The 18,428-nt window shown below is 43.9% G+C and overlaps 1 protein-coding gene across 2 annotated transcripts in view; it reads right to left on the bottom strand.

The window, feature by feature from the left end:
* Nucleotides 1-18,428, bottom strand: part of IDH3B (isocitrate dehydrogenase (NAD(+)) 3 non-catalytic subunit beta) — a 687,127-nt gene that overhangs the window by 74,091 nt on the left and 594,608 nt on the right. The window contains exon 12 of one of the 2 annotated variants that reach the window (XM_044063993.1): nt 11,970-12,514. The exons of the other annotated variant lie outside the window; for it this stretch is intronic. Within the exon in view, the coding sequence (XP_043919928.1) occupies nt 12,428-12,514 (87 nt within the window). The 3' untranslated portion in view covers nt 11,970-12,427. Of the gene's footprint in view, nt 1-11,969; nt 12,515-18,428 lie in introns of those variants that run through there. 2 annotated transcript variants of the gene reach the window in all.

The raw sequence follows: 18,428 nt of genomic DNA, 5'->3' as shown, positions 1-18,428 counted from the left end.
CATGCCTCCTAAGGGCGACGCCTGTGCCTGCGGCTCTACTCACACCATCGGCTGCATAAAAAATGAGCCTCATGGAGAAGTTAACTGAATTCAGAGTCGCCAGCTGGGAGGCCACCTTAGCTTGAGCCCCCACAGCTGATGGATCTTGGAGGGTATCTCCAAGCTCTTTAAGGAGATCCCTCTGAAGGTGGGTGAAACGGCACAAATAATTCAGAGACTTCATAGAGAAGGTCGCTGAAGCAAACATTCGCTTCCCATATCTGTCCATAGTCCTAGACTCCTTGTTAGGAGGATGGACAGATGAAGTTTCTGCCAACTCCTTCTTTGTGGCTGCTGCTACCACCATGGCATCAACAGGTACGCCCTTAGATAAAAAATGTTTGTCCTGAGGTGCAGTTATAAATTTAGCAGGTCTCCTGGGGGTTAGTTCCACTGTGTCTGGAGCTGACCACGCCTTCCGAGCCACCACAGACATAAGTGGGTCGAAAGGCGGAGACACCCAGGAGGTGGAGGGTCGGGAACCAAACGCGTCCAGAAATACCGACTCATACTCGGAAGGGGCTAGGGTATTCCAGTTCCCCCTCTGCTTAAGGATTTCAAGGATGTCTGAAAAGGAGACATCTTCAGAGGGGGATCTCGGGGACCCTTCCGAATCCTCTAAGTCAGTATTTGATGTGAGAGACTCAGGGGAGTCAACGTGCTTCCTCTTACACTTCCTCTTATGAGGTGGCTCCTCTGAGTGACCCGGGGTGGCCTTGGAAGAGGAAGAAACACCCAAAGGGGTGCCCTGGAGCGCTGGTTCCCCATGCTTGGGGTCAGGAGGAGGGGCAGAGACAGACGCAGGCACCATAGGTGGAGGAGCCGATGGGGTTGATTGTGGGACTGGCTCAGGAGCCAGTACACTCCTCATGACCTCGAAGGTGTCCCTGCCTGGACGCAGAGAAGACTCCGGTTCTGAAGAAATCGGAATTCCTCTCCGCACCGAGTGGGATGGCTCCGAAGCCGATGTAGGAGCAGAGCTCACCTGCACCGAAGCTCCAAGAGGGAGAGCGAGGTCGGACAAGGGTCCGATGCCACTCGCCCCCTTGGAGCCGACGAGGGAGTCCCGGTGCCCAGATCCCTCCAATGACGGAACCAAGGATGGGATCGGAGCCGACAACGGAACCGAAGGAGAAGGTATTGGAGCCGACGGTTCCACGACACGAACCCCAACGAACTCCGGCTCAGAACTCAAGGAAGGAGTCGGAGGAGGAATATTTGCAGAAGTGGACGGAGCTGACACCTAATGAGGGGGGGCTGGACAACATTTTTGCTAGGGCCTGCGATTTCAGCAACCTGCTGACCACTCTCTCCAAATCATGATCTGAAAGTCTGGAGGACCGAGAGGAGTGGGAGGACTTATGACTGTGCTCCGATTGGAGCAGAGATGACCATGGAGTCGAGCGTATCGACTCCAAGGAGGGAGACCTAGATCTTTTTCGTCTCACGGATGGCTCCGAGGTTCGTGTTGGAGCCGACTGTGACAGAGGCACATCGGCTCCGGCCGGAGCCGAGGCGGATGGTGGAGTTTCACCCAACGACAGCTCAGTACTTGGAGCCGAAGACTTGGATGGCTTGGAGGATTTCACAAGCTGAGTCTTAGCCGGTGAATCCTGTGGCTTAAGCAAACCCCAAAGGATTAACTTATTTTTGTGCTCCTGCAGGACCCTTGGGCTGAAAGCATGACAGACCAAACAAGAGTCCTCCAGGTGCACCGCGCCCAGACAGTAGACACAAGAAGTGTGACCATCTGTCAGAGACATCTTCTGACAGCATGAGTCACACTTCTTGAATCCGGACACTTTAGTATCCTTGGACATGTTATCACACACACACACCAAGGAGAAAACACGGACACACACACAAGCAAAAAACAAGTTAGCAGGTATAACAAACTAAACTATACAGCTAACACACACTAAAATACTAAGCAAGTCTACTACTACTGAGACTACCTAAAAACAATCTATACTATACATATATATATATATATATATATATATATATATATATATATATATATTTTTTTTTTTATTAGAGAAAGACCAAAAAAGGCTTGGCCTCTAACTTAAACGGCTACTACTAAAGGAAGGGGGGGAGGGGGGGGGGAACTCTCTAATTAAAACGAGTTTTCAAGAAAAAAACAAGAGGGATAAAAGCTATCTAGGGAATCTAGCTTGGGGAATATTACAACTAAGTAATTAGGTACACTAACAAGAAAAAGTTGTAGTAAAATTAGAAAAAATACAATAAAGTATACGAGCCTGAGCCAGTAAGACAACCTCTCAGTCTGAAGTGGCAAACGAGATCTGGGTAGCTAGTGCCAGGCATCATGGGATATGGGGTAGCCTCGAGCCAGTAAACAGCTCTCGAGCTTTTGAAGAAGGCCGAGTCGGAGCCAAGGATCGGCTCCGAACCCAATCAGCAAGAATGAAGGCGAGATAGACAACTTAACATTAGATAATTCCTGATCAGAAGAAATAGAAACCTGATCTGAAGATTCATAATCAGTGTCTTGCCTAGGCCTCTTATCTGGAGGGGAATGGGAACCCCTAATCAAGGTAATAAGGTCTTCAGCCATTTTGATCATATGTTTTTTAGGCATAGAGGCCTGTGCATGTGGCTCAGGCATCGTTTTTTTAGTTTTAGAAGCTGCTTTTGTCTTTGGTTTTGCAGCTGTCGTCGGTTTGATATAAAAATGTTGTGGCCTGAATACACCCTCAGAAGCTAGTGCCTGCTCAGCGGCTCCAGACCCATCCGAGGTAGATACATTTGTGGGTCCAATACTTTGAGTATCTCGCGGCATGCCGGACTCCCCCTGGGTGTCAGTAGGGGCCTGCAACTCGAAAGTAGTGGGTATCAGGGGCTGCGAAAGCGCCTCACTGAGTACCGGCGACTGGCTTAGGAGAAGCTTCGTCATCGGTTTTGGACCTCGACTGTCTCTCTCTGTCCTTTTCTTTTGTTTTTTTATGTACTCCGGTAGTCAGATTGCTATCCAACGACATTTCTGGGTAGTTAAATCTGTTTCCAAAATACTTTGAAGCAAAACTATACTGACTCTTAATAGTGCATTGGTTAAATCTAGCACAAAACCGACAGCCAGGCACGTTGTGATCAGGGCCTAGGCAAGGAATACAGTATAAATGGAAATCCTTATGAGGTATTTGCTTCCCACAAGTAATACAATTATTAAATTTTTCTGACATCAGAATGGAGCAAGAAAAAAGTTTCCCCAACGGAGTACTTAGCTTTAGTGAAGACTTCAGTTCTGAAACTCAAACTCGAATATTTCAGGAGTCGGCCGACCGGCACTTGCGAAATGCTTCTGCTTCGGGCACCGCGCGGCAAGAAAGACTGAAGAAAATGGCATCAGCTGCTTGTTTTATACCCCTGACAACCTGATGTCATGGAAGAGGAGACAGCAACAGACACAGGACCCAAGACTTTGGAATTCAGGCCGACTGAGGGCAACCTGCCAGCAGATTACTCAAATGTAATGACTGCAGCAGTGAAACATGAAGAACATCTACAGCAACACTGAAGGAGCTGTAGGAATTTCTGGCAAGTACTGGTTGTGTACTACATGTGACAATAATCTCCCGTATTCTCCATATGTCTGGACTATGGGGTAGGCTTGCAAGACAGAAAGAAGCCTTTTCTTACACAGAAAAACATCCAGGCCCAGCTAAAATTTGCAAAACAATACATCAAGTCTCCCAAAAGCATGTGGGAAAATACGTTATAGTCTGATGAGGCCAAGGTTGAACTTTTTGGCCCCAATTCCAAAAGGTACATTTGGCGCAAAAACAACACTTCACATCACCTAAAGAACACCATCCCCACGGTGAAGAATGGTGGTGGCAGTATCATGCTTTGGGTTGCTTTTCTTCAGCTAGAACTGGGGCTTTAGTCAAGGTGGAGGGAATTATGAACAGTTCCAAATACCAGTCACTTTTGGCCCAAATCCTTCAGGCATCTGGTAGAAAGCTGAAGATGAAGAGGAATTTCACCTTTCAACACAACAATGACCTCAAGCATATACCCACATCAACAAAAGAATGGCTTCACCAGAAGAAAATTAATGTTCTGGAATGGCCCAGCCAGAGCCCAGACCTAAATTCAATAAAAAATCTGTGGGGTGACCTGAAGCGGGCTGTGTACAATAGATACCCTTGCAAACTAACAGATTTGGAGCATGTTTGCAAGGAAGAGTGGGCAAATATTGAAAAGTCAAGATGTGCCATGCTGATAGACTCCTACCCAAGAAGACTGAATGCTGTAATTAAATCAAAAGGTGCTTCAATAAAGTATTAGTTTATGGGTGTGCACAGACAACAAAGTATTAGTTTAAGGGTGTGCACACTTATGCAACGAGCATACTGTATGTTTTTTTATTTTTTATATTTTTTCCCCTAACAGATTTGTTTTTCAATTGAATTGTACAGGTTATAGGTCACATTACATGTGGGAAAAGTTTTGAAATTATTTATTGTGGTCTCATTTTTTTATATCATAAAAACCTGGCATTTTAACAGGGGTGTGTAAACTTTTTATATTCACTGTAGGCCCTCTAGCTGCTCAAATCCAAAAGTGCTCCAAGGATTATCACTCCTGAATAGGTTGAGGAAAGATTTTGGAATGATGAAGGAGAACTAGAGACTCTGAAAAAAGTTTATGGTAAAATGCAGGGCCCTATCTACCTCCTCTTCTAGAGAAAGGTCCTGTACGAGGTAGTCATTAGATAGGGGTTGATGTGAATACCTTTTTCTCTGCAGTAAGCTGGTACTGATGCTAGGCACTTTGAGAAAACCATGAGGATAGCAGCCAATCCACAGAGCAAGACAGCAATCTGATAGCGTGAGGACATTACCTCAACCCCGAGGAAGCATCTGTAGTTCTTTGTGGATGGGTATCTGTTGGCATTAATCCTTAATATCCCAATAACTATCAGTGCTTGAGGAAACCAATTTTGTAGAACAGCTTGATATGTCAGCATTCTGAACTTTGGGACCTTGGGATATGTGTTGTCTTGAAAAGTCTAAGATGGGCCTCCATGGTTCTTCCTTTCTGGGCACTAGGAACAGTCCTGAATAGAATCCTCTGTTTTGGTCATGTCCTAGTAGGAGCTCTATTACTCCCAACAGCAGGACTTCCTGAATTAGAAGAGAAAGATTAAAAGCATACAATCTTTTTGCACAACAGAAATACTGCACACGTTGGGTTTCTTTATAAACTGTAGTTTGTAACCCTAAGCTATGCTTTTGCAAGACCTATCTGTCCCTTGAGAAGAACTCCCATTTTATTAGACAATGACTTACCTCTTTTTCTGCAATTCTGAGGGAGTATTCTGCCTGTGAAGGGCAGAAATTTGGTATAGTCATGGCTGCTCCCCGTTAGTAAAAGGACCCTGAAGTCACCCAGCTGTCCATTCTGTTCTCCTGACATTTTTTCCTGTACTGGTAATTTTTGTTAGTTTACCTTTTTCGTGCTTGCAATGGTAAGGGGAATGCTTAGATGGGTAGTTTATATCATACCTGGGCACTAGTTTTACTGACTGAATAGTTTAGACCCTTCCCTCCCTCTTCTTGAAGACCTTACTAGTGGGTTTTTCAAACAGCAGCATCTTATCAATGTACTGTATTAAGTAACCTTGTCATCCTCTGTCAGGTGCTGTAGCCTAAGCAAAGCATGTGTTCTTATAACTGACCCTGTAAGCTGCTGCTACCTTAGATGTTGCATGTACAGCATTATAACTACATACTATGGAGTGTTTTGCAACCTAACTACAGTACTGAAGAGTCCTTGTAACCCTGTCCTCACATCCTTTCTCAGTGTTAATCTTCATTTGTTCCAGAACTGCAATTGAGTACTTGGTCACATGTGTCTGACAATTAATGGCCCTAAAGGCCAGAATGGCAGCTGCATATTCTTTCTTCTCAAACTACTCTAATGCTCTGCTTTCCTTGTCATTTGGGAAAGTACTGGGAGCAGAAACTAAAGTGGACCTTCTCCTCTGGATCAATAGACACCACTGATGGATCAGCCACAAGGTTTTACATGCAAACATTTGGGATTCCTGGACCACAGAGAACCTCTCAGATTTCTCTGGAGCATGTACTAGATATCTGGCTTCTCAGAAGCCACCAGGAAAGCATCCTTAAGAGCTCATACAACTGGAAAAATTGCCACAAGTTTGAGTCGTTCCAGGTACAGAAAATGTAAGTATCCTTTCTAGGTATCTGATGCCTTTTGGTTTCCCATTTGAAATTATCTTTCGTCCTGCAAAGAATGTCTTCAAATTAGATTTCCTCTGTGATTGAAGCATAGGAAATGGAATAATATGTACCTGCGCTGTAACCCATGGCGAAGACCTTTGGGAAGAAGAATCATACCCCCCCTCCCTTTCTGAGGAGTCTATTTCTTCTGAGGAGAGAGAGCCCACTCTTTGTTTTCCCAGAGTGGACCCCCTAACAGATAAGGTAGAGCAGAACTTGGCTACATACTCTGGAATGGCCAAAAGAGGCCTTGAGTCAAAGAGATCCATTTTTCAGGAATAGTCAGGGATGGATGGTGATTACAAACAGGGACCTACTGGATGTCTTTTAGTCATGGAACTGCAAGGACCCAAGGTGGGTGACATATGTTTAATTTTCCGAGTCTTTTGGCTGTGACAACTGACTTGGAGGTCCAGGCCTGAGGAAGGGAGTCCTGGATGTCCACAATAGAACCAGGTTATGTCCTATCTTACAATTATGGAAAGCAGATCATCTTCCCTTTCCAAAATCACAAAGTGGGCTTTATTACAGATGTCCCTAAAGGGGCATGTGGTCCAACGGCCATACTATGACCATCAGTTCAGTGGGACATACCCGTCTCGCATGGCAAGACAGTCTCCAAAAAGGCTTCCTTGGAGGTTTTAGGAATTTGAGATTTATGTCCCAAGGATTGAAAGGGCACCTAATTGAGCCTTACATTTTAGAAAAGCAATGAGACATCAGATGCTGTAGACGCCTCACCCATTTACCTATACGCCATGAAATTAATGTGCAACTTCCTACAGGGTTATGTCTGTGGCTGAAGAAAACCTCAAGGATGCAATGGAGGAACAAATAAAGGCCTTAAGTCTGTTTTGGTTAACTAGTTTTGCAGAAACACTGCCAGCTTCTAAGACTCCTATGTGTAATTCCTGAGAACTGCTACAGTCCTCCATGTCTTAAGTGCCAAAAGACTCAATGGGTACATTAATCCTTATCTGGAATCTGATGACCACGAGATCATCTGCCTTTTTACGGAACCTGACACACCCTAGTGCACAGCCAGTATGACTGATTACCTAGATGATACACAGAAATACTAGCATTCAAAAAAAAAAAAAAAAAAAAAATAACAGCAATTAGAAAATAAGAACATTTTCCCAGAGGGATACTTACCTGTACTGAGCTCCAGAGCAGGTCAAATATCACTGTTCTAGTGAGGCAATCAAAAAGGTGCATATGCGACACAATGTAGCAAGAAAGATATAAGACAGCACAGGCACACATTTATAAAGGGAGTATATGAATTTCTCTGGAGGCTGGACAACCACTACATCTGGAAGAGTAAGGGTTCTGAGCTCTGGAAGTCCGACTGGACTTTAAGCCTTTAGCTACTGAAGTTCCAGTACTTAGGACTACTCAATACTGACCTAAATGAAGACTATCGACAACAAACTGTAATGTAATGGACCTGCTGCAAAAGCAATATAAAGTGTGGCTATAACACTACCATAAGGAAACAAGTCCTGTAACCAGAAGCAGCTACACCTATATCTGCAAAGTTAACCAAATACTGTATTATAAAAAAAAATCACATATCATTGTGTCTTGCATGCACATATTTCTAAGAATTGAGCACTTGCAGTTTAGCAAACCGATGCATTCAATTAATCTAGCTTGTAACACTGTATTTTAAGTGGAACTTGGATTACGCAAGTGCTTCTTTCCTGAATTGACGGATGCATCCATCCACAACCTCTTTTTTCTAAGATGGCTACAAAAAAATCTGTAACACAATATTAGGTTCATAGGTAGGTACTAGGCTATTGGCCCTAGGGCCCATACAACCCTAGTCAAAAAATGTACCCTGGCTTTCGCCACCCAAGTAATTTATTTTCCTGTGCCCCTGTCGAGCAGAGCCACAGAAGTGATCCCCGGGGTGAATTTCCCATCCAATCATCAAGATTTTTCTTGAAGAGTGCTAATGAGGAGCTCTGTTTGACATAGATAGGTAGTCTGTTCCAGAGTATGGGAAGTCTCTGGGACAGGAATCTATCCCTCCAGCATGTTCTGTTTATTGTGGTGACAAGGTTTAGGTCCCTAGAGCGTGTAGTACGGAGGGATTGGGATTTCTTTAAGTGGAGCATGTCCAACAGCTCTGGGTTTGACACAGCTTTGTATGTTAGGCAGAGATCGCACCTGAGTAGGCGATACGCGATGGAGTAAAGCTGTCGTTTTTTGAGACGGTCTGCATACGGCATCTGTTTGAGGCCAGTAATCCTCTTTGTGAGGTATTTCTGTGGTCTTTCCAGTTGTTGTAGATGTCTTGTGAGGTACATACCAAAAGGGGCGTTGTACTCTATAATGGGTCTAATGAGTGATGAGTAGAGGGGAACAATGACCTCTTTTTTTCTGGATAAGAATCCTTTTGTGATGAGATGAGTTTTCCTGACCACTGTGGCGATGTGATTATCAAAGGAGAGACTACTGTCCACCTGTGTCCCAAGGTCTCATCACATTTTCGGCATTAAGTAGACTACCAGCTATGTGGTAGTTCATGGGTACAGAGTTTTTACCAAAGGGGATGACAATACACTTTTTGGCATTGAGCTTCAGGTCATGGCTTTGACACCAGGTATCTGTCTCAGTGAGGCCCTTTTGTAGTTTGTCCACATCGTTAGGAGTTTCAATTATGGCTCCTAGTTTGCAGTCATCTGCAAACTTTGTTAATCAAAGACCTTCTGTGTTGGCCTGCACTTCAGAGAAGTAGATACCAAACAGGAGAGGACCCAGGACTGAACCCTGTGGTACTCCACTTGTCACTGGTCTGATGTCGGATTTGGAATCCGCTACTTTCACAGTGTGGGCTCTGTCCGTGAGCCAGTTGGCAACCCATCTTGTGACATAGGGATTTATACATAGTTTAGTACGCTTATCTATAATTCCAGAGTGGGGGATGGTGTCGAAAGCCTTGGCGAGATCTAGATAAGCTGTGTGAACCATTTTACCCTCATCTACGGCTTTGGTGACTGCTTCAAAGAAGTCAATCAGGTTTAGGAGACATGATCTGCCTTTTACAAATCCAAACTGGGTAGGGTCCAGAGTTTGGAGATTACCAATGTCTTTGTTTATGAGTTCCACGATGATACGTTCCATGGCCTTGCAGACCAGGCTCATCAGGCTAATGGGGCAGTAGTTCCCAGGGTCCGTCGTGGCTCCCCCTTTGTGGAGTGGGATAACCGTCGCAGTGCGCCATTCAGTGGGTACAAAGCCTGAGGTGAGGCAATGATTGAACATGGTACTAAGGTAGGGTGCCAGTTCATTCTGTAGTTCGTGTAGAACGCAGCCTGGGATATTGTAAGGTCCCATGGATGCTGTGTTCCTGGCTTTGGAGAGTGTGTTTATTTACCTGTGCAGCCGTGATTATAGGAACTTTACATTATTCCAGTATAGAGATGGGCCCTCTGGGGGTGAGAGGGGGGTAAAGTTAGCACTGAACCTATCAGCTAGGATGTTGGCAATATCAGTTGGTTCTGTATATTTAGCGCCATTGTGCTGTAATTCAGAGCAGATCTGAGTGTTCCCATTTAGATTCTTGACATAGCTATAGAATGCTTTGTGGTTGTCTTTAGAGTCAGTGGCAAATTTGTTTTCCTAACTAGCTTTGGATGATTTTATGAGGGATCTCAGCTTCTTACTGAGGTTGACCTACAGTCATTGGATTTTACTCTTTTTTGCAACAATTTCTTTCTTCTGTTGTAGAGTTTGTTTATGGCAGAGGACCACCAGATTGGCTTCCTTTTTTTGGAGGATAACATCTTGGTTCTGTTAGGGATAGCATGATCCATGCACTCGTGTAAGTGCTTATAAAGTGCATATGTGTAGGATTCGGCAGTCATACCTCTATTGTCCGTCTGCATGGGTGTCATGAAGTTTGCCACTTCTGTCTTAAGAAGTGTGAAATTGGCTTTGGAGAAGTTTTTTACAATGGTTTCCCTAATTGGGGCTGGGGGTGGGATGTGGATGTCTAAGCTGATTAACTTGTGGTCGGATCTGACCAACGAGGAATTAACCTCTGGTGTGGAACACCGGTTTCCCATGTTGGTAATGACCAGGTCTAGGATATTGCCGCCCCTGGTGGGGGTGTGAATAAGTTGATCCAAGGCACTGGAATTTATGAATTCTAGAAAACGTTGAGCAAAAGAGTTGGTACATGAGTAGTTTTCCCAGTTAATGGTGGGGTAGTTGAAATCGCCCATTATTAGGGTGTTGGGTTGCACCCTAATACTTTCCAGTGTATCAAGAAATGAGGAGTGTGAATCCTGGGGCATGTTGGGGGGTCTGTAGCAAGCTACAATTTGGATTACGGTCTTGCCCAGAGTTAGTTGCACTTGGATAATCTCGGATGCATTATGCTGTGCAACTAGCCTGGAGGTGTGGATATCCTTAATGAATATGGACACGCCTCTGCCTTTAGTGCTTCTTCCTGGGTTAGGTGGCCGAAAGGTGTGGTATGAATTGAAGCCTTGTAATACAGGGGTGCTCTCTGGAGCTTTGAACCAGGTCTCTGTCACTGCACAGATGCCAATGTTATTTTAAGGAGTGCCTCGAGTGAGTGCATTTTGAGGTTTAGACTTCTAGCATTGAGTAGCATTACCCTCAGATTTTGCTTGTTTGTACCTGTTACGGTGGTGAATTTGTCATTTGAACCTTGCCTAAAAAAGGCACTATAGGGGTGGCAAGAGCCTTAGCCAGTATCCGGAATCCTAAGGGCGACAGGTGCAGGCCATCTCTGGCAAAGCATCGTGGACCGTCGATCATATCGTCCCAGGCAGACAAATACTGGATCCCCTTAGAATGACAGCAGAAGCTTAGCCAATTGTTGAAGTCAATCATTTTGTCATTGTACTGTGGTTTCATTCTAGGTGATGGTAGGATGCTACTCAGGGTTTGGGTCATACCTGCCTGGGATACAAGATCGGAGAGCTCCTCCATGTCTCTTTTCATGTAGTCCAGGGAGGTACGTCTCATATCATTCACACCAACATGGACAATGACAGTGTCATATTTGTACTTATTGTAGAGTGACCTGAGTGCATGCGTTATGTGGCGGATCCTGGCACCTGACAGGCAGCTGACAGGAACTTTCTCCTTATTTAGTCTAGTGAGTGGAACATCAGTGTGCCTGACTATAGAGTCACCTATGACTAGAGTGTTGGGTACGTTGTTATGCCGTATGGGCTGTGGTTACAAGGCAATTCGAGGTTATTTAGTACAGTGCGGTGCCCTTAAGAATTGCAACACAACACAGCAATATAATAATGGAATGAACTTCAGCCTTTCTGTTGCTTCTGTTTACAACATCAGCAATATCTGTACACTGCCAGTTAATTTTATGCAGGAAATACAATAAAAAACAAAGTATCCCGCATCAACACTCCTGTAAAGGAAAATGGATTAAGATTAAAAATCACAAACACTGTCATTTAGACATAGAAGGTATTAAATGAAAGACAAAACTGTCTTCAGAATGAGTCTTGAGGTAGCACTCTAGGATAGCCAGATTGTGAAACTGTCCAGACTTTCATTTGCAGAAAACAAAAATCACAGTAAGGTGAACAAAGCAGATCATACCTCTTAGCTTATATTCTCATAGAAAAGGACTAGGAAACAAGCAACAATCTTCCTGAACTTTTACTGGTATTATTTCCTTTATCCATGTGTGGCACAAAAAAAAAGTTTCCCACAGGTTTTAAGTGCAATTATGGAAATATACTGCTTTTTCCTCATGGTTGTTATATAAGTTATGTTTTGGTACAAACATAAATCTCATAAAATGAGCTGAGAAAAGGGAAACAAAATCTCATCTTAAGCTTATATTACAATTATACACCAAAAAATAACACATGAATATGTGCTGGAGCTAGAAACAAAAATACTTTCCTTGACATACACAACTATAAAAAGTAATTTCAAAAGGCAGTACAGTAGAAAACATCTTCCACTAAAGAACATATTTTCACAAATGTTTGGTTCGAAGCATGTAAAAGGACTGGGATGAAACCCATATGTACTTTAAACATTAAGTGATGAAGGATGGTTCAGCAACAGAAAGTACTAAAAAAAGTAGGTTCTTAGCGCAGATGAGGGTGAAGGTTGTCAGTAACAGATCTGATGAAGTCACTGGTGCTCGAGTAACCACCCATATCCCTGGTACGGACCTAACAGTAAGCATACAAACAGAAACAAGAAGGACACAAAAACAGAATGTGAACACATTAGACAGAAATACAGACTTTAAAAAAATGGAAATATAAAAATATAAATAAAACATAAAACTCAATCAGCTGAAATACAAACTTAAAAAATGGAAACAAATCATAAAAACAATAAATTCATACATGAAGGGTTTAATTCCAATTTATTTAAAAACAGATAAATGAAGATTTCTCATTTCTTGATGTTTTTAAGTAGTTCATTTTAACACTCTATATCTGCTTTAGCTAAGGTCTTTAAGCCTATATTAGTAATTCCAGTAAAACATTGCACTGCATGTTGACATTTAATGGTCTAACTGTTGGTATTAAAAAATAAGTTATGTACTTATAATGTTCTATGTTTGTAGTCCATCTTGCCTACATTCTTGCTGGATGGGTTCGGAGACAATTCTCGGTTCCAACTAGGCCGATACTAAAGCTTGAGAGCTTTTACTGGCTTGAGGCTAACCCCTATCCCATGGTGCCTCATGGCAATTCCCCAGATCTTGTTTGCAAGAAAGTAAATAGGTACATAACAGTAAGTAAACTATGCACATACAAACAAAATATTCTGTATTACTATCCATGCAAGTGGACAGACAACTACAACCAAGTCAGACAGCATAATGGATAGTCCACCAGTTCCTCTAGGAAACGGGAAGGAAGGAGGGACGCAAGAATGTAGGTGAGATGGACTACAAACATGGAACGTTATGGTAAGTACATAACTTTTTTTTGTTATGTAGATCTATCTCTCCATAATTCTTGCTGGATGGGACAGCGTCCATAGCACCTTCATCCCGGGTGGCTCAAGCGGAAAGACTTCAGCACAGTGGACCCAAAGGATGACCTGTCCCAAGAGGCCAAATGCAATTTGTAATGAGTGACAAAGGTATGAGGTCTTGCCCAAGTAGCTGCTGCACAAATGGTATAAATTGGGAGTTTTGATCTAAAGGCATATGAAGTTGATACTGCTCTGGTTGAATGGCCTTTTACTTTGGCAGTTAATTGTTTGCCAGCAGTTTTGTAAGCAAATGCAATGCTGTCTGGAAGCCATTTAGACAAAGTGACTTTAGAAACAGGCAAGCCTTTATTTTTGTCCGGAAACAAACAATTGGTCTGATTTTCTAAATTCTTTAGTCCTGTGCAGGTAAAATATGAAAATTCTGTGGACGTCCAATTGGTGTAGTCTGTATTCTGATTTATTACTATGATTTTGGAAGAAAACTGGTAATTCCATAGTTGTGTTGAGATTATGATCTGAACATACCTTAGAAAGAAAGGAAGGATTAGTTTTAAATGAGACTCTATCCTTGTGGAAAACAATGTAAGGAGGTCGAATGGTGAGGGGTTGCAATTCTGAAACTCTCCTAGCAGATGTTATCGCCACTAAGAACAATGTCTTCCAAGATAAGAATTTCAGATCTGATGAAGAAGACAGTTCAAAAGGTGGAGAAATTAAACATGTGAGAACTAGGTTCAGGTCCCAGGGCTCTGGTGGTTGCCTGATTGGAGGTCTGAGAAGGAGGATTCCTTTCAAAAGGGTTTTGCATAAAGAGTGAGACATGATTAGATTTCCCATGTAGCCAAAATGATAATTAGAGATGGCAGCTAACTGAACTCTAATAGTAGCAGCTGCAGCTCCTTCTTGAATAATGGATGTGAGGAAGGACTGGGATAGACTCTATGGGAGCTGAGTAGGGATCTATGCCTTGATTTGCTGCCCAAATGGAGAACCTTTTCCATTTACTGGAATATAATTTCCTGGTGGAAGGTTTGTGTGAAGAAATCAGAATATGTTTGACTGTAGGGGAAAGGGAAACATACCTGGCTATTCATGGAACTGGAGCAGCCATGCTGTCAATTTCAGGGTTTGGATAGCAGGATGGAACTGCCCTGATTGATGAATCAGGAGGTATTGGAGATGGTTCCAGAATCCCTGGTTCCTCCAAGAGATAGGGCCACAGGAAGGGGAACCAGACTTGGCAAGGCCAGTAAGGAGCAATGAGGATCAGGGTACTCCAACAGATGTTCTTCATCTCACATTGCTGCAGTCCTAACACTTGGGTAGTCCGCTGTCCCTCGGTCGGCCCGAATATCAGAGTATAAGGCTGACGTCGGTCAAGGCGCATTTGACTGACATCAGAACGTCAGGGTACAAATGCGCATGACCGACGTCATATCCTTAGTCTTTTTTGCCGCATGGTCCGATGCAGAAGCAGTGTTGCAAGTGCCGTTCGGCGTTCTGAAATTTTTCGAATTCGGAGTTTCAGACCGAAGTCAGAGTTGGTTAAGTACCCCGTTGGGGAATATTTTGGTTTTTTCTTGCCTCAGTGGTTTACCGGATGTCAGAAAAAGTGAATAACTGTATTTCTTGTGGGAAACAGATACCGCATAGGGATTACCATAATTTGTGTATACCTTGTTTAGGACCTGAGCACGACGTTGTTGGGTGTCGCTTTTGTGCTAGGCTCAATAAACGCACTATTAAGCGAAGATTAGATTCTGCCAGGTTGGTCTTTGGGAAGCGGTGCAATTACAATATGCCGTCGGATGCTCCGACGCCGGCTTCCTCAAAGAAGTGCAAAGACAAGGCAGTCAAACCTAGGTTAGAGGAGTCGTCCGAACCGGACGCCGGTTCTTTACAGACGTCAGTGGAACCGGTGGTTCCGACGGAGGCCTCTCTGGAGTCCCAGGGAGAAACTTTGATTTTACAGGATGTGGCCTCCCAGGAGGCAGGTCAGGCTGCAGGGGCTTCTCAGATAACTGTACTCCCCTCCCTTCCTAAGGTGTCTAGGCCCTCTCTTTCTGTTTCCAAGGCTTCTCCTAGAGGCAGGTCTAGTTTAGCTTCTGTGGGTGTTACTCCTAGTTCTTCAGGTTCTGTCCCCAAGAAGCACATGCTTAAAATGGCAGAAGATTTAATTACTTTAATTAGAGGCTCTATGCCCCCTCCTGATAAGAGGCCTAGGATGGAACCAGTGTTGGGGGATTATGAGCAGGCTTCGGATGTGTCTGAGTCTTCGGCTGAAGACTTGCAGGAGTATTCTCCTTATTCGGATTCTGATGTGGATGATTCTACTCCTTCTGCTTCTCCTCCTGAGGATTTTTCTTTTCAGAGACTCTTCATTCCATGAGAGAGCATTTTAAATGGGAAGGTCAGGACTTCTCTGATTCCAGGAAAAGGCTTAGGGAATTTTTGTTTTTACCCCAGCATAGGCCTTTGGCTATACCTCCTGTTCTGAATGTGGTGGAAGATGTGTTTGCAGAGGCTTCTCTTAATCCTGGTTCTTTGCCTCCTGCCTGTTAAACCAGATAGGTATTACAGGGTGCCTGAAGCTCATAAGTATCTTTTTAAGAGTCCTAGGGCAGACCCAGAAACCGTTAGCCAGGGGCCTAAGGGTGTTAAGGCTTCTGTTGTCAAGAATCCGGTTCCTGCAGATAAAGAGGCTAGGGCCTTGGATAGATGGGGAAAGAAAGTTTATACTTCTTCCACTCTTGCCATGAGAGCTTTGAATTGCCAGTTTCACATGTTGAAATATCAGAATTATCTCCTTTCACAATTGAAGTCTAAGGTTGATGCTCTGGCGGAAGGTATTGATTGTAAAGAGTTACAAGATTTAGTGCATGTTTCTGAACAGGTGGGTAAGCATTCTTTGCAATGTGGTTTTGATGCTGTACAGGCCTCGTCTAGGGTGGCTGCCACTGGGTCAGTTCTTCGCAGGCATGCCTGGCTGAGGGATCAAAATTTATCTGACCATGTTAAAACAAGGATTTTGGATGCTCCTTTACAATCTGATGTCTTGTTTGGTTCTCCTGTTGAAGCAGTTTTAAAGAAAATGGAAGACAAGGCTAAGTCTATGCAGACTGTTAAAGATTTTTTGCAGGTTCAGCCTACAAAGTTTAGTAGAAATTGGCCTACTAAGGGGTGGACGTATCCTTCTTATGATTCCCAGTCTAGGGGTAGATCTAGACGTGGCAGGGGCAGAGGTCAGGGCTCTTTCAGGCCTAGAACAGGGAGTTCTCCTGCACAGTCTTCGGGTGAGGGCAGGGGTCAGTCCTTTCGTAAACAGACCCAATGACCTACCTTTTCAGCTGCCAGAACCTTCTTGCCTGGCAGCACCTTTGGGAGGAAGGTTGGCACTTTTCAAAGAAAATTGGAGTATAATTACCCAAGACAGATGGGTATTGGATATCATACACCACGGTTACAGGTTTTATTTCCATACCTTGCCTCCTTTCAAAGGCATGCCAGACATTCCTCCTCAACAAAGAAAAGAGGCTCACAAGCAAATTTCTCTGTTACTCCAAATAGGGGCCATACAGCCGGTTCCTATACCAGAAAGGGGCCTAGGATTTTATTCTCGCCTGTTCCTAGTACCAAAAAAGGGGAACACGTGGAGACCAATTTTGGATTTATCTATCCTCAACACTTATCTGGACATTCCCAAGTTCAAAATGTTGACGTTACAACAGCTTTTACCTCTACTAGGCAAGGATCACTGGATGGTAACTTTGGATCTCAAGGAGGCTTACCTCCATGTTCCTATCAGACTAAGTTGCAGGAAGTATCTGCGTTTTCGGACTGGGACTTCTCACTATCAGTTCTCTGCATTGCCCTTTGGCTTATCTACTGCGCCCAGAGTATTCACGAAAGTTCTGGCTCCAGTGATAGCTTTCTTCAGGCTAAAAGGGATACAAATCTATCCTTATTTGGACGATTGCCTGATTCTGGCTCAAGGAAGGGACGAGCTTCTTCATCATTTGGATTATGTGATAGCAGTGCTAAGATGCCTGGGGTATTCTGTGAACGAAATAAAGTCCAGTCTAGTACCCTCTCAAGACATGTGCTTTCTGGGTGTAAGACTGAATACAGCATCCCAGATGGCCTTTTAACCCCGGACAAACAAAAGAATCTTTCCCTTTACTTCCATCAACTATCTCTTCAGTCCGGGCTGACTGCAAGGACAGTCCTTCAAGCCTTAGGGTTCATGGCATCTTGTATTCTGGTGCTTCCCAATGCCAAACTGCATATGAGGAAGCTGCAATGGTATCTCAAAATGTATGGACACAGCACTGCCAGGATCTGGACACTGTCATTCAAATAATACCTTGCATTCAAAAGGAATTTTTGTGGTGGGCTCAGGAATGTCACCTAAACAAGGGACTCTGTGACCCGGCCAGAGGCGAGTCAGATTTTAACGACAGATGCCTCAGACAAAGCTTGGGGAGCTCATCTAAATGGAAAGTGGATACAAGACAAGTGGCCTGTCAGACTACAGCATCTACATATCAACTTGAAGGAGATGTTAGCAGTCCAGTTTGCATTAATAGCTTTCAAGGATTTACTTCTTCCAGGGCAGGTGTTGATTCTAACAGACAACACAACTGTCATGTGGTACATCAACAAGCAGGGGGGAACACATTCTTATCCTCTATGCAGGCAAGCAATGATTTTGTGGGAGACTGCTCTCAGTTTACAACTAAATCTTCAGGCAAGGTTTCTGCCGGGAGCACAGAACTCCTTAGCAGATGTGTTAAGCAGACAAATCATGGATCCCCACGAGTGGAAACTGGATCTTCATGTATTTCAGAAATTGACAGTGTCATGGGGAACTCCAGACATAGATCTGTTCGCTTCTCCACTAAACCACCAGCTGCCAAAGTTTTGCACGAAGAGGTTTCATCCCACAGCTTGGAAAGTGGATGCTCTTTCTTTCAGTTGGAAAAATCTTCATGTGTATGCCTTTCCACCTCTGCCTCTCCTCCCAAAGGTACTTCTGAAGGTCAGACAGGACAAGCCAAGGATGATTTTGATAGCTCCAGATTGGCCTCGACAGCACTGGTACCCATTACTGAGAAGTCTAGTACGGAAGCCTCC

Source organism: Protopterus annectens, chromosome 2.part2 (assembly GCF_019279795.1).
Source record: "Protopterus annectens isolate FY-2018-M chromosome 2.part2, PAN1.0, whole genome shotgun sequence".
Taxonomy (NCBI): Eukaryota; Metazoa; Chordata; order Ceratodontiformes; family Protopteridae; genus Protopterus; species Protopterus annectens.
The sequence above is the reverse complement of the archived record's forward strand: the minus strand, read 5'-3'. Positions and strand labels throughout refer to the sequence as shown.